The following is a 12813-nucleotide window of genomic DNA, read 5'->3' as shown; positions in this document are numbered from 1 at the left end:
TTGAATTCAATAATATATACATATAACGCCATGTTATCTTGATCGAAATTCAATTTTATATGAATAGTTCAATGTTTAATCTTCAATTCGGTCAATGAATTTGCTGATTGGCAGAGGGTGGTCATGTGACCCAAGTGACGTCGCCTGTTGCGTCACCGATCCGCTCCACCGACCAATGCCTTTCACCTTCCGCTTCCACTCGACTCAAATCAAGATTTTACGGTTGCGCTACATCTTAGACGGTATTTCCTCTCTATATACCTAAAAAAAGCTCGTTAATCTTTTGCGGCTTGCTTTGTAAACGCGCTGACAGCTGCGGCGAAGCTAGCAGTCGCACGGTCGTGCGACGACGAGTTTAATGTTTACTCGCTAGCTGTTGCGTTCATAGTTCAGGTAAGATGTACGACGCTTGCCTTTCTCTGTCGTGATACACGGGAAGTAATGCTGCTTGAGCTCATGACTGAACTCGAGAGCGTTGTAAGCTTTGCGCTAATATGTACTAATGCCCTCCATATTTTGAAACCTTGCTTTTCATACATTTCAATGTATAAAGGTCACCACAACACGATACCGGTTGCGCAGGAATGACAGCGCATGCGATCTATTTATAAACCTAAACAGATTCGTCAATTGCGGAGTGTCGAATCTGCGCGTTTGCTTTTTGTTGTGGCTGCTTTGGGCCAGGATGGCAGCCGACCCCTACATACACACATATTTGTTTTGGTTCCCCAACCACAGGCCTCCATTGTTGTCTGCGAGAGACGCGCAAACATACACTTGGATAGTGAACGCACCAGCAGTAAAAGAGGGATGCCCCGCATCAAACTGAACGGACCACCAATCCTCTCGGTCAATGTTGGAAAACACTTAAGACATCTTTACGTCCAATTGTCCTTGAAGTAAACATTTACGCTGAATTGGCATGCACTTCCTGCTTTCCATAACATCCTGCTGAGCTTTTCACTTTCGTTCGTTCGAACATTATCATAGCTCGCATGCAAACTACTCCACAGTTACAATGCGCTGCTGTTCTCAACCTTTTCCCCTGCAGTCTCAATAATGGAAAACTTTTAGACTTTCAAGTTTCAGAAAAAAATAGTTTCAAAGTGAGTTTGTGTCCTTGCCAGATGTGGAGGTGAACCCATGGAACAGCCGTCATCTTCAGACAGAGGAGCCCCAGAGGAGCGGCGGGATGGTGTCGACTTGAGAGGGGCGGAGGGCAGAGAGGCGGGTCCTCATCCTGGAGCCTCGAGGAGGAGCAGCTCGTCCCGTTCCTCCCGCAAGAGCTTCCGGCTGGACTACCGCATGGAGGTCATCAATAGTTCACATGTGTAAAAGATGAGCCGACGAATCAAAGAATGCCCAATTTTTTTTTTTTTTTGTGATAGGAGGAGGTGACAAGGTCGTGCCGCGACAAACATGGCCGCTTTACTAACCCGTGGCCCACGTGGCGGTTCCCCTCCTACTCCACGCTGCTCCGCTTCTTTTTGCTGGACAAGAACCACAGCAACGTCCCAACGAGTAAAGAGGTACGGGATCCCTGCTCACCACATCCTGTTCGAGAAAAACTCCTTCCCCCCTTGACGCCATGTTCATCTTTCCAGGCCCTCGACAACGAGTTGCCGGTTGTGGAGCCGTACTTTGTCCAGAAGCCGGACCTGTCCCCCTCTGGTCCAGGTCTCAGGGTCACCTGGCTTGGCCACGCCTCAGTTCTGGTGGAAATTGATGGGTTGAACATTCTGACGGATCCCATTTTCAGCCAGAGGGCGTCACCGCTCCAGTTCGTGGGCCCCAAACGCTACAGAGGGCCCCCTTGTAGCGTGCAACAGGTGAAAAAAAAAAAAATTCCAGTTGTGCTCCATTTTGAAAGTTTACCCCAAAATCCCAATCCCTTGCGCCTTTGTGACCAGCGTGTCATATCTTTGGGGCTTCTTTTCAACCGGTCTTGGTTCTGCAGTTGCCTCGGATTGACGCTGTGGTCATCAGTCATTCCCACTATGATCACCTCGATGCCGGGACGGTGGCCAGCCTCAACGTGCGTTTTGGAGCGGAGTTACGCTGGTAGGTGTGGGGCGCTGTCTTTTTTTTTTTTTCTACCCTTACAAGTAATTTTTTTTTAATGTAATTACACATCAGAGATGTTTTTCTCAGTAATAATAATAATAATACTATAATGTAACTTAAAAACAATAAATGTTTCCGGTCATTATTTACCGATACCGAAAGACACTAACATGGCCGTGCTCCGCAGGTTTGTGCCCCTGGGCTTGATGGACTGGCTGGCCAAGGCGGGCTGCGAGAACGTGATAGAGCTGGACTGGTGGGAGGAGAACTGCGTCCCGGCTCACGACGAAGTCACCTTCGTGTGCACGCCGTCCCAGCACTGGAGCAAACGCGGCGCGGCCGACGACAACAAGGTGCTTTTAGCTCCTCTTTCCTCGCACTTCTTTTCGTTTGACGTCAACCACTGTCGTCCCATCTTCAGTCGTTATGGGCCAGCTGGACCGTTTTAGGTCCGGACCACCGCTTCTTCTTCGCCGGTGACACCGGCTACTGCTCGGTCTTCAGGGAGATCGGGCGACGTTTCGGGCCCTTTGACCTGGCGGCGATCCCCATCGGGGCGTATCTGCCGAGGTGATCGCCTCTCTCCACCCGTGCCGGCAGCATCTTCGCGCTTGACTTCAAATCCGCTTGCGCCTTTGCAGGGACGTGATGAAAGGGCAGCACGTGGACCCGGAGGAGGCGGTTCAGATCCACATGGACCTTGAGGCCAAACACTCGTTGGCTATCCACTGGGGAACCTTTGCTCTGGCCTATGAGGTAATCTAAAACGTCGGGAGAGGCGGCAAGTTTCAAACCAAACCTGTTCTGAAGCCGCTTTTGTTCACTCAGCACTATCTGGAGCCGCCGCGCCGTCTCCAGGAAGCGCTGGAACAAAAAGGCCTGAAAATGGAATCCTTCTTCACCTTGCGGCACGGGGAGTCTCGTCTCCTGACGTCCCTCGCTGATCCCTAACTTGGCATTTAGTGGCAGCAACAATAGCAAAAACATCTTGCTGTATGTAAAAAAATAATATATATATACTGTTGTTGTGGACATGACATGACTTGTCAAGTTGAAAGCTAAAAGCAGAAGCTGAGCTGGCTTCAGTTTCAGGCGAATGTTTTCATCGCTCCCGCTTTTTGCAAATTCTTTCGGAATTGCGCAATGGCGCGCTTACGTGATTGTATTTAGGTTTGAATGTCATTTTTCATGCTCTGGGGTCAACAATTTCGAGGTGGATGTCAAATTAAACGACTTGAATTGGTTCTGTGGTTCCGTCAGTTGTATGAATGTGCGGGTGTGCGGGTATAGAAATGGCCACTGGGGGGCAGTGTAGTGCAGCTTTTGACATGGGGAAAAAAAAAAGAACACGTTCACCACAAGATAATCAATACTGATTACTTTAATCAGACAAAAGGAGCCCAGTCTTGACCTCCACTTGATGATCATCAATAATCCAAAATGTAACTTGATTGGCTTCATTCAGGTTGGCTTAAATTAGCATGACTGTCAGTGAGGTTGAGCCATGATTCCGAAAATAGATCCACAAAGATAATGTCAACCACAACTTCAATCTTCCTTCTAAATCATCTTAAAAAAAAAAAAAAAAAGATGTCCTCAAGTCACCTGTCGGGCCACGTTCTGTCTGCTGCAGCTGCATGTTGCACCTCCAGAATGAGCTTGCGAGAAGTCCAGAAAAATGCCGTCAGGGGCGGAGCCGTGATCCACGCTCATATCCGGACTGGACGACGGGCTGGGATTGGAGCCGATGTCTCGGGCCAGAATTCTGGGGGTGTCAGACACCAGAGATCTCGGGATCTTGGGCTTCTGGCTTGAGGTACCTGTCGAAAGGATTGGATTAGTCCCAATAAGTGTCACCCCAAAATTGCACATGTGTCATCCTAACCTGAGTGGTCAGCGCTGGACTCTCCCACAGCGGCGCTGTCCTCCACGCAGGACGTCATCTCCGACACAGAGTGGCGCCGGATCCCGACGCCGCCTCCCGCGGATGAATCCGTCTCGTACTCCACCACGGGGCTCAATATGGGAACGTTGTAGCTCTTGGAACGTACCACTGGGTTCTTGACTCCGGGGGGGTTGCTTGATTTGGACAGCCCGGAGCGTTGCTGACGATCCTCTGCTAAAGAAAATGGGAAACGACTTCATGGAGATGTTTTTTTTTTTTTTAAAGGCGTTCTTTTTGTCAACCACACACCTAACACACAGGAGGAACAGTGCTGATTGGAGGAACCGTCTCGGGAATATAACCCGTGGGTCCCCAGGTAAGGAGAGACCACCTTTTGGATGAGACCCTCCAGACGCAAGTAGTCATTTGTGACACCTTTGGACTCGTGGACACCCTGCAGAAAACACAAAATGTTAACAAGTGTTTTTTTTTTTTCAAGCTCATCTTCCCATCCGACTGTATTTTGATGTCGATTTTTGAGTTTGACGATGCTGATGGTTCAGCCCCAACTAAAGTACGCTTCCGTTTGCTCAAGCTGCCTCAGAGGTCATGGGAAGACGGCCGCGCTCACGCCGAGATGACTTCCTGTGAGACCGCTCTTACGCCACAGATTGTGTTTGTCGACCATGTGTGTGTGTGTCTGTGTGTGTGTGTGTTGACCTGAAGAATGAGCAGCATCTGTATGATGGAGGGCGGCACCCGAGCGCGGGGCCGCGACAGAGCTTCGTCCAGCTTCAGGTTGAGGGCGATGATATTCCGGAAATGCAGCAGGGCCAGCTGACGCACTGACGGCTCCTTTCCCTAATGAGTATAAAAAGTCAGCACACCCCCGTTCAAAATGCCAGTTTTTTTGTGATATCAACAATGACGGTAAATCTTTTCATCAAAACAGTTGCAGGAGTCAAAACTTTCAAAAACATGTTGGCGCTGGGGTTGCGGTGTCAGACCTGCACTGGACAGAAGATGGCCTGCAGCATGGACAGAACATCGCAGAAGAAAAAGTCCCAGGTGTCAGCCAGTGAGTCCAACAGCTTCTGACCTGTCACGACCGACAAAACATCGTCACCGAAGACGTGGCTTCCTGCGGATTTTCAACACGCTTCAAAAAGGTCGCGCGTTAACTCGACATCAAAGGAGTTGAGTCAATTATTACTTTCCCCCCCCATCGCGCCGAGATAAAAGTCGGACTGCTCCTCGGTGGTTTGTGACGTGAGGCAATAAAGCAAGTTAATCGAAAACTGGAGTATGCGAGTTTCGGGTGCTTGTTGGGGTAATGTTTTACCTTCATAAAAGCGAATCTTGTCGCGCAGTATCACCATGCCTTTAGTGAGCAGCTGATTTTGGAGGTACTCTGTGAAGAAGGAGCCCAGCTCGGTCTTTAGCAGCTGCCTGTAAAAAGTGTACGGACACACACACACACACACACACACACACACACACACACAATTATCCGGGCATTTTCACTTGTGTGTGTAGTAATCAGTGCTGAGCAGGCAGCGCTGTTTGAACAGCAGCAGGTTCAGGAAATGACAAGCTCAAAAGCCGCAGCAACAACTGAGTGCTCATCACTGACAACACCGTTCTGTGTGAAAATGTGGATACACACACACACGCACGCACACAGAAAAAGCAGCACACCTGACACCTTCGTTCAAAGTGAAAAGCTCATTTTCTCCTAAATCCTTCTTCTGGAACACCGAGATGACTGCATTGTGGATGCTGAAGAGACAAAAAAATAAAAAATAAATAAGCATTTTTGGGGTTTTTTTGTGGCTTTGTAGTTGTGTTGCTAAATCAGGCTCGCCTACCTTAAGTCGTACATGCCAGATTGATAATAAAAGAGCGCAGAAGAAAAGAGATGGAGTGATGAAAAGAGCCAGAGGGGGAGGGAGAGAGGATGAGTGCGGTGATGCTTTGGTTCAGTGGCGTTTCTTTTCACGTGGCGTACAAACGACGGCACACAAAACAGCTTTTTCCTAAGCGACGCGCTCCGGGCGAGCGAGGCAAGAGTCTGAAAAGAGATCCGGTTGAAAAGACGGAGTGGCACTCGCGACCTGTTCCAAGTGGCGTTGGCCCCTGCTCTCCTCTGCTGGGTCCCCTTGTCCCTGGTACCGTCGTCCACCAGCGCCACCTTCTCCACGCCTCCTCCTGACGGCGCCTTGGCCTGCGAGAGGTCTGTCAAGCTGGAGGACGAGCCGCTGGCCAGCTTCAACCGGTTGTGGAGACTCCTCGAAATCCAGAAAGGACGAAAAAGACAAATAGATGATCGGTACGGCCAAGGATATAAAATGAAGCTTAAAAAACGTTTTTTTTGGTTTTGTTTTCGCCTTAACTCTTCTGCTTTCTCCCCATGCACCCACAGCGCAACAACAAGGCGCTCTAAAGTAGCCAGGGCACCTCAAATCACAGGCCAACATCCAATGCTGATTGTCATGTAAGACTAAAACAAATAAAAATAAATAAATCCCCTCTTCTCACTCTTCCGTCTTTTTGTCAGGTGTGTGCACTCACGGCAGACAACGAGGCACTCTAAATCATCCACACAAGTGGACTACCTGAAGGGAAAGAAGTATTTTTGGGATGTGCACGTTGGCGCTCATATTCTTTTAGAACATTGGAGGGGCAAATCATGCCGGGGTCGAGGTGCGTCATCCCTTTGTAAGCCCCGCCCCCCTCCCAAAAAAAAAAAGCAATTATCTTCAAACATGCATAATATATTAAAAAAAAAAATCACTTTAAATGGTCTTTACATGTGTTTATTATTGTGTGCGGTAGATGGAAGAACCTCTCTCTCCTCCCCGTCTCGCCACTTTCCCTTTAACAGGCGGTCGCGGTCAGCGGCCATGTGAGCTTTTTGTGCCGGGCCCGACAAAGAAAGCCTTTGAGGATCAAGTGCAGCCAAGATGCAGGGAAGAATTTCAAAGTAACACAAATGTCCTTTTTTTCACTGCTCTGCGTTGCGAAGCAAGCTGTGTTGGATCACAACAAACGGATTGCTCATCGCTCTACCGATGGCGAGATACGACACTTGCGGTGTTAGCCCAAACTTAAAAGTTGGAACCTGTTTCGTTTGAGGGAATTTGTTGGGGTCTAATTAGTAAACAAAGGAGGATGATGGGTATTTTTTTTTCATGAATGAAAGCACCGATGAGGTCACTGAGGAATGTGTGTGTACAAACAAGGACGCAGCGAAGCATGTGGTCCTCCTGGAGTCCAGCGTGACAATTTGATTTGTTTTTGACCCCTTTAGCTCGAAACAATGGCGCACCTGCACAAATTGGAATGCTTGGTGAAGTTAGCGTGTCTGTAAATTTGCATCAATATTTATCGATACTAGATTATGGTCAAGTGTGACGCAGTGAGGTTGCCCAGGCTGGTGAAGTCAAGCACGTGCGTACCTGTGTGAAAATAATGCCAACATAGTTCTTACCTCCGAAACGAGCCCTCCCGTTCCATGTTCGAGTCTGCGGCGCCTCAGGGAAGACAAAACCACCGTGGCTGACCAGCCAGCATCTGAACATGAGAATACAAAGTATGCGAGCTGACCACTAACATGTACTGCATTGCAATAAGCTGGGTAATAAAATTACTTGTATGTTTATGAAATGTAACCATTATTATAAGCACATTAATCACACACACTTGATTTTTTTGCTCATTTTCCCCCCTCAGCAAAACCAAAAAGTACATTATTTCAAAATATCACAAAATCAGCTTCATTTTAAAAAAATACACTTCACATGACCAAATAAACTAACAAGGGCATTTAGTAGCATTTTCCGCCCACTTTAATAACTAAAAATAATAATGTAGAAACGTATTGTGGTAAAAAAAATAATTGCATAAAAGTTAATTCTGAACTACATCACCTGCAAGGAGAATTCAATGAAATTCCACGAGCTCGAACATTCTTTCAACACATTCTCGTTGTCGACCCACTTACTTTTGCATAAGTCTTCGCCTCTTGTTGTTATTTTTAATCCACAAATCACGTTTAATAAGTTATAAAGTTACCAGTTACGCGATGAGGTTTTCCTTCCATCAAAAAGTACGCCCGTTCATGCGTGCGCGTGCATGACACGGAGGAGGGAGGGGCGGGTGAGCGGAACCCGGAAGAGAGGGTGGTTACCGTGGAAACGCATCGTAGGCGTGGCTTCGCTGGAATGGCGTGTTCAAAGGTGTTTAAAATAATGAAAATAGGTATACAGTGTTATGAAGCGGAGGATATGGATGATATGTAGGCAATTTTATGAGTAACTGTAGTAATAGTAGCAAAGTCTGACGTTCAAGGCTAAATGTGAGTGTCGAAAGTGCACATAACCATAAAACAACCGCACCCGTACGGTTGCAGCGGTTTCCCTCATGATATGGCCTGGATGTGCTTAAGTAGGTGTAAAAGACCGGAGCTCAAGATAAACACAGCAAATGTACACAAAACAAAAATGTGACTTGATGGCATGCGGGTGAGTGAAGGACACTCACCAGTTGCCGTGTCCACTTCACGGCCCCGCTAAAAACGGGACAATCCTCACTTCAGCCTCCCACAAACGTCTGAATTGAATGAAAGCGTATTAAATTGTGCTTGCAAGGCTTTCAATATAAGATAGTGTTCTACGATGGAACGGCCCGGTTAGGCTCATGACTGATACAAATTGTTTCAGTCATGAGCCTAACCGGGCAGAATAAGGGACAGAAAACATGAAAGAAAAATCTAGGTCGAATTAACAATGCAATACTTTGTAAAAGTATTTCTAGATTCGTACAGTGAACTGAGGTCATACAGAACATTCTCAGCCCTTTTCAAAAGATATCGTGTGAGTTTAGACCTCACCGCAGTGGAATTTTATTAATTTTATTCCAATGTGAAATATAGACAGGATATTTGAATTCTACTGTAGTACAACGTATTCATCACTTGTTTTGCTGCCGTCCTGTGGACAAGAATGGTACTGCAACTACGATGGTCAAAAACAGTGTTTCGAGCCAGAACAAAACACTTATTTCTCATTATTAAATATATACATACGCGCACACACACACACACACACACACACACACACACACACACACACACACACACACACACACACACACACAAACACACACACGCGCGCGCGCGCACACACAGTAGTACAATGTATTTATTACTTGTCTTGCTGCCGTCTTGTGGACAAGAATGGTACTGCAACTACGATGGTCAAAAACGGTGTTTCGAGGCAGAACAAAAATTTCTCATTATTAAATACACCCACACACCCACACGCAAATGTCACTGCATCGTTAAAACGTAATTATTAACCTTCTGCTCTCGAGAGAAAGAAAACATTTTAATTTGGTCTTCTGATGCTCAACAATTGTGTCCTCAGATCGAAACAGAACGGCAACAGAACGCACAGAAATGACAGCACGTAAATACCAGCGTTGTCGTTTCAGCAAGTCTTGCTGCCGTCTTGTGGACAAGAATGGTACTGCAACTAGGATGGTCAAAAACAGTGTTTCGAGCCAGAACAAAACACTTATTTCTCATGATTAAATATATACATACGCACATACACACACACACACACACACACACACACACGCGCGCGCGCACACATACGCGCGCACACAGTAGTACAGTACAACGTATTTATCACTTGTCTTGCTGCCGTCTTGTGGACAAGAATGGTACTGCAACTACGATGGTCAAAAACAGTGTTTCGAGGCAGAACAAAAATCTCTCATTGTGAAATACACACACACACCCACACACAAATGTCACTGCATAGTTGACCCGTAATTATTAAACTTCTGCTCTCGAGAGAAAGAAAACATTTTAATTTGGTGTTCTAATGCTCAACAATTGTGTCTTCAGATCGAAACAGAACGGCAACAGAACGCACAAAAATGACAGCACGTAAATTAAATACCAGTGATTGTCATTTCAGCGTCTTGCTGCCGTCTTGTGGACAAGAATGGTACTGCAACTACGATGGTCAAAAACAGTGTTTCGAGCCAGAACAAAACACTTATTTCTCATTATTAAATATATACATACGCACACGCACACACGCACGCGCGTACACACAGTAGTACAACGTATTTATCACTTGTCTTGCTGCCGTCTTGTGGACAAGAATGGTACTGCAACTACGATGGTCAAAAACAGTGTTTCGAGCCAGAACAAAACACTTATTTCTCATTATTAAATATATACATACGCGCACACACACACACAGTAGTACAATGTTTTTATCACTTGTCTTGCTGCCGTCTTGTGGACAAGAATGGTACTGCAACTACGATGGTCAAAAAGTGTTTCGAGGCAGAACAAAAATTTCTCATTATTAAATACACACACACACCCACACACAAATGTCACTGCATAGTTAACTCGTAATTATTAACCTTCTGCTCTCGAGAGAAAAAACATTTTAATTTGGTGTTCTGATGCTTAACAATTGTGTCCTCAAATCAAAACAGAAAGGCAATAGAACGCCCAGAAATGACACAGCACGTAAATACCGGTGATTGTCATTTCAGCAACTTTTATTTATTAAGTCTTTACAAATAAAGTAACAAATGTCATTGTATCTGTTTTAATATTAAGCATGAACACTCTTCTACTTAGTGCAAAACATACTGTTAAAGGCTGCCGATGACACCAACCATTGATTTATCAAATAGAGAGAAAAGAAACCACTGAGTTAGGTGCTGCTACACACATTAAAACAGCAGATAAAACAAGTGAGGATTTTTTTTTGTTTGTTTTTAAGTCAACACGAGAACTTCAGTGATTGTGAATATAATGTTTCTGTGCTCGAGACTGAACGTGACACAGCTGGAGAAAAGGAATTGACCACCTCTACAGCGAGAAAAAAAATAAAAATTAAAAAAAGTGAGTCCTGCGATGGCACACCAACAGAATTTGCCCCCTAACTATGCACTAAATGCTAATGCTACACCTGTCATCAAGACTTCACCCCACTTTAATAATGCAGGAACATTCACAATACTAACGCGTCCTTTCACAGTTAAAGTCCTCCAGAACAACTTCACAGTCAAGTCCACCTGTTGCTACTGAACACTGCAGGTTAAAAGGGGGAGGAAACCGGCTAGAAAAATGAACGAATCGAACGCACCAAGATATTAGAACTGTATTGTGGTTGACTCAAAGCAGGGGGTGGGGGAATCTTTTTCTTTTATTTCACATCTATGACAAAGTAGGATCAAAGTAGTCAAGCCGGTTTGTTGCCTAGAGCACTGGCAACGCGTGGAAAAAGTGGACACATCCCTTTTCCAATGCCATTTTTTTTAATTGCCATGAAGAACCAAGATTTAGCATCAATGTGTCATAACCTTGTTTTTCCTTTCATCTTTTAAAGAGTAAAAATGTGGTTGCGCCACTCAAGAACAGCCGACTAGAACAGCTGAAATTGATTCGGAATGAATCAGAGGCACTTTCAATGGGCGGCAGGTGAGTGCTGTTTTCCGTTTAGCAATTCGAATAGGGGTGTGTAGACTTTTTATAATCACTGTACACTACCCCGGCCCCAAATTTAAGGACGGGGCGTCGCGATTTTTATGAGCGACAGCCTGGTAGTTTAAATGCTGCACTCACCGCTTCATAACGTGTCATCTTGGGCTTCTCAGCGAAAGGCAACTTCAATTTTTTATTTTTGGATCATGCCTAAGTCAGCAATGGCGCATCACAGCACGGAGGTAAGTCATAACACATGACCAAAACACAAAACATGGCCTTCGAACAATCTGAACAGTCCTCGTCTTGAACGTTTACGTCCTCCCGCGTGGTCTTCGTTCTCCAGTGTTTGAGGGGGAGTGAAGCAAGGCACTAGAAAGCGAATTCAAACTGGTTCTTTGTACATTCACATTCATCTAACAGGGCAAGAGGGGGAGAGTTTAAAGTGTCGGATGTAAGTACTGTGGAAGAAACAACAACAATAAAAAAAAAAGTAGCTAGCATTCCATATTTGAACGAAAACATTTGGAGGTCTAATGGCGGCTGAATTGTTGTCGGTTAAGGCATAATTTTTTGAGAAAAATGGAGCCCCCCACCCCCCAAAAAAAGATTGTTGTTATGACTCCTAACACAAAATGACAATCACAGTGTTGTTTTTACACATCACACGATAATGTGTGCGTAGAACAGGTCCGCCCATGTCAGTCGTTTTTTTTTTTCTTTTTAAATAGAACAATAACCATTCACAACGACATTCAGGAGGAGAAATAATCATCTCCCACCACCCCCCAAAAAAAAGTCAACAAAAGAGGCGCTCGCACGCAACACGAAATAAAACCGAATGGAATCTTGACCCCCAAAAAATTAAAATTAGAAACTATACAAGATCTTATTCTGAAGGTCACTTTTTTTGGTGTTGGCCTCGCTCTGATGTTTTTCGTTTTATTGCTTCGATGCAGGAAGGGGCGGGGCTACCGATTGTGTTCCGATTTGCATCCTTGTGAATGCTAAGAGTGACTCCTCTATTTAGTTATTTTTAATTTTTTTTTTATTCACACATTGCACATGTTCGCTCAAAGAGCGACAAGCAAGAGACGATGAGCAAAACGGAGGCGCTCGTCAGTGTCGTTGTGCTCCCCCCCACGTTTCACCCGGGTGCACCCGCTCAAACCTCTTTGGCAAACTTCCTCTTCTTCAATCGCGGGAGTCCGATCGGGCCGCCGTTCCGACGGGCCCTGCGCTAAACCCTACGTGGTCCTCATGTTGGGTCCTCCCGGGTTGCTGACCGACTTGTGCATGAACGCGTGCAGGGGCCCCGGGCTGATCTGACCGCCCCCCGTCGAGG

The 12813-nt window shown here is 45.8% G+C and overlaps 3 protein-coding genes across 13 annotated transcripts in view; 1 reads left to right on the top strand and 2 right to left on the bottom strand.

Moving 5' to 3' along the window:
• Nucleotides 1–128: 128 nt before the first annotated feature.
• napepld (N-acyl phosphatidylethanolamine phospholipase D) lies at nt 129–3308 on the top strand. 4 transcript variants are annotated; one of them, XM_019876989.1, is made up of 10 exons: nt 142–242; nt 739–899; nt 1128–1311; nt 1389–1529; nt 1605–1829; nt 1958–2061; nt 2252–2417; nt 2486–2634; nt 2706–2820; nt 2893–3308. In XM_019876989.1, the coding sequence occupies exons 2-10, from the start codon at nt 811–813 to the stop codon at nt 3013–3015; spliced, it is 1296 nt and encodes a 431-aa protein (XP_019732548.1). In that variant the 5' UTR covers nt 142–242; nt 739–810; the 3' UTR covers nt 3016–3308. The 4 variants fall into 4 exon arrangements, with proteins under 4 accessions (XP_019732550.1, XP_019732548.1, XP_019732549.1 ...); XM_019876990.1 differs by lacking the exon at nt 142–242 and adding an exon at nt 253–393; XM_019876991.1 differs by lacking the exon at nt 739–899 and having other exon boundaries at nt 129–242.
• A 119-nt stretch (nt 3309–3427) lies between these two features.
• Nucleotides 3428–8551, bottom strand: LOC109520042 (proline-rich protein 5-like). Of its 8 annotated transcripts, none has more exons than XM_019876994.1 (10): nt 8492–8551; nt 7440–7522; nt 6064–6246; nt 5648–5728; nt 5292–5398; nt 4957–5048; nt 4670–4810; nt 4259–4403; nt 3950–4183; nt 3428–3884 (listed from the first exon to the last, which is right to left on the bottom strand). In XM_019876994.1, exons 2-10 carry the CDS (start codon nt 7463–7465, stop codon nt 3661–3663), a joined length of 1233 nt encoding a protein of 410 aa, XP_019732553.1. In that variant the 5' UTR covers nt 7466–7522; nt 8492–8551; the 3' UTR covers nt 3428–3660. The 8 variants fall into 8 exon arrangements, with proteins under 8 accessions (XP_019732553.1, XP_019732558.1, XP_019732555.1 ...); XM_019876999.1 differs by lacking the exon at nt 8492–8551 and adding an exon at nt 8139–8157 and having other exon boundaries at nt 6064–6237; XM_019876996.1 differs by lacking the exon at nt 8492–8551 and adding an exon at nt 8139–8156.
• Nucleotides 8552–12715: 4164 nt separating this feature from the next.
• LOC109520033 (serine/threonine-protein kinase WNK1-like) overlaps nt 12716–12813 on the bottom strand; it is a 38513-nt gene continuing 38415 nt past the window's right edge. Inside the window, 1 exon segment of the mRNA XM_019876976.1 lies at nt 12716–12793. Within this exon segment, the coding sequence (XP_019732535.1) occupies nt 12716–12793 (78 nt within the window).

Source organism: Hippocampus comes, unplaced genomic scaffold (assembly GCF_001891065.2).
Source record: "Hippocampus comes isolate QL1 unplaced genomic scaffold, H_comes_QL1_v1.1 scaffold127, whole genome shotgun sequence".
NCBI classification, from domain to species: domain Eukaryota; kingdom Metazoa; phylum Chordata; class Actinopteri; order Syngnathiformes; family Syngnathidae; genus Hippocampus; species Hippocampus comes.
Note: the sequence above shows the minus strand (reverse complement) of the source record. Positions and strands in the feature narration are given on the sequence as shown.

Bases quoted from the DNA above. Each gene is read 5' to 3' on its own strand.
- napepld (XM_019876989.1), top strand. From the start codon at position 811: ATGCCCCGCATCAAACTGAACGGACCACCAATCCTCTCGGTCAATGTT. The intron at 1,830-1,957 runs GTGAAAAAAAAA...TTGGTTCTGCAG, and splicing joins CCCCTTGTAGCGTGCAACAG to TTGCCTCGGATTGACGCTGT. The intron at 2,418-2,485 runs GTGCTTTTAGCT...TCCCATCTTCAG, and splicing joins GCGCGGCCGACGACAACAAG to TCGTTATGGGCCAGCTGGAC.
- LOC109520042 (XM_019876994.1), bottom strand. From the start codon at position 7,465: ATGGAACGGGAGGGCTCGTTTCGGAG. The intron at 5,399-5,647 runs GTGTGCTGCTTT...CACTTTTTACAG, and splicing joins ACTTTGAACGAAGGTGTCAG to GCAGCTGCTAAAGACCGAGC. The intron at 3,885-3,949 runs GTTAGGATGACA...TCCTTTCGACAG, and splicing joins GTCCAGCGCTGACCACTCAG to GTACCTCAAGCCAGAAGCCC.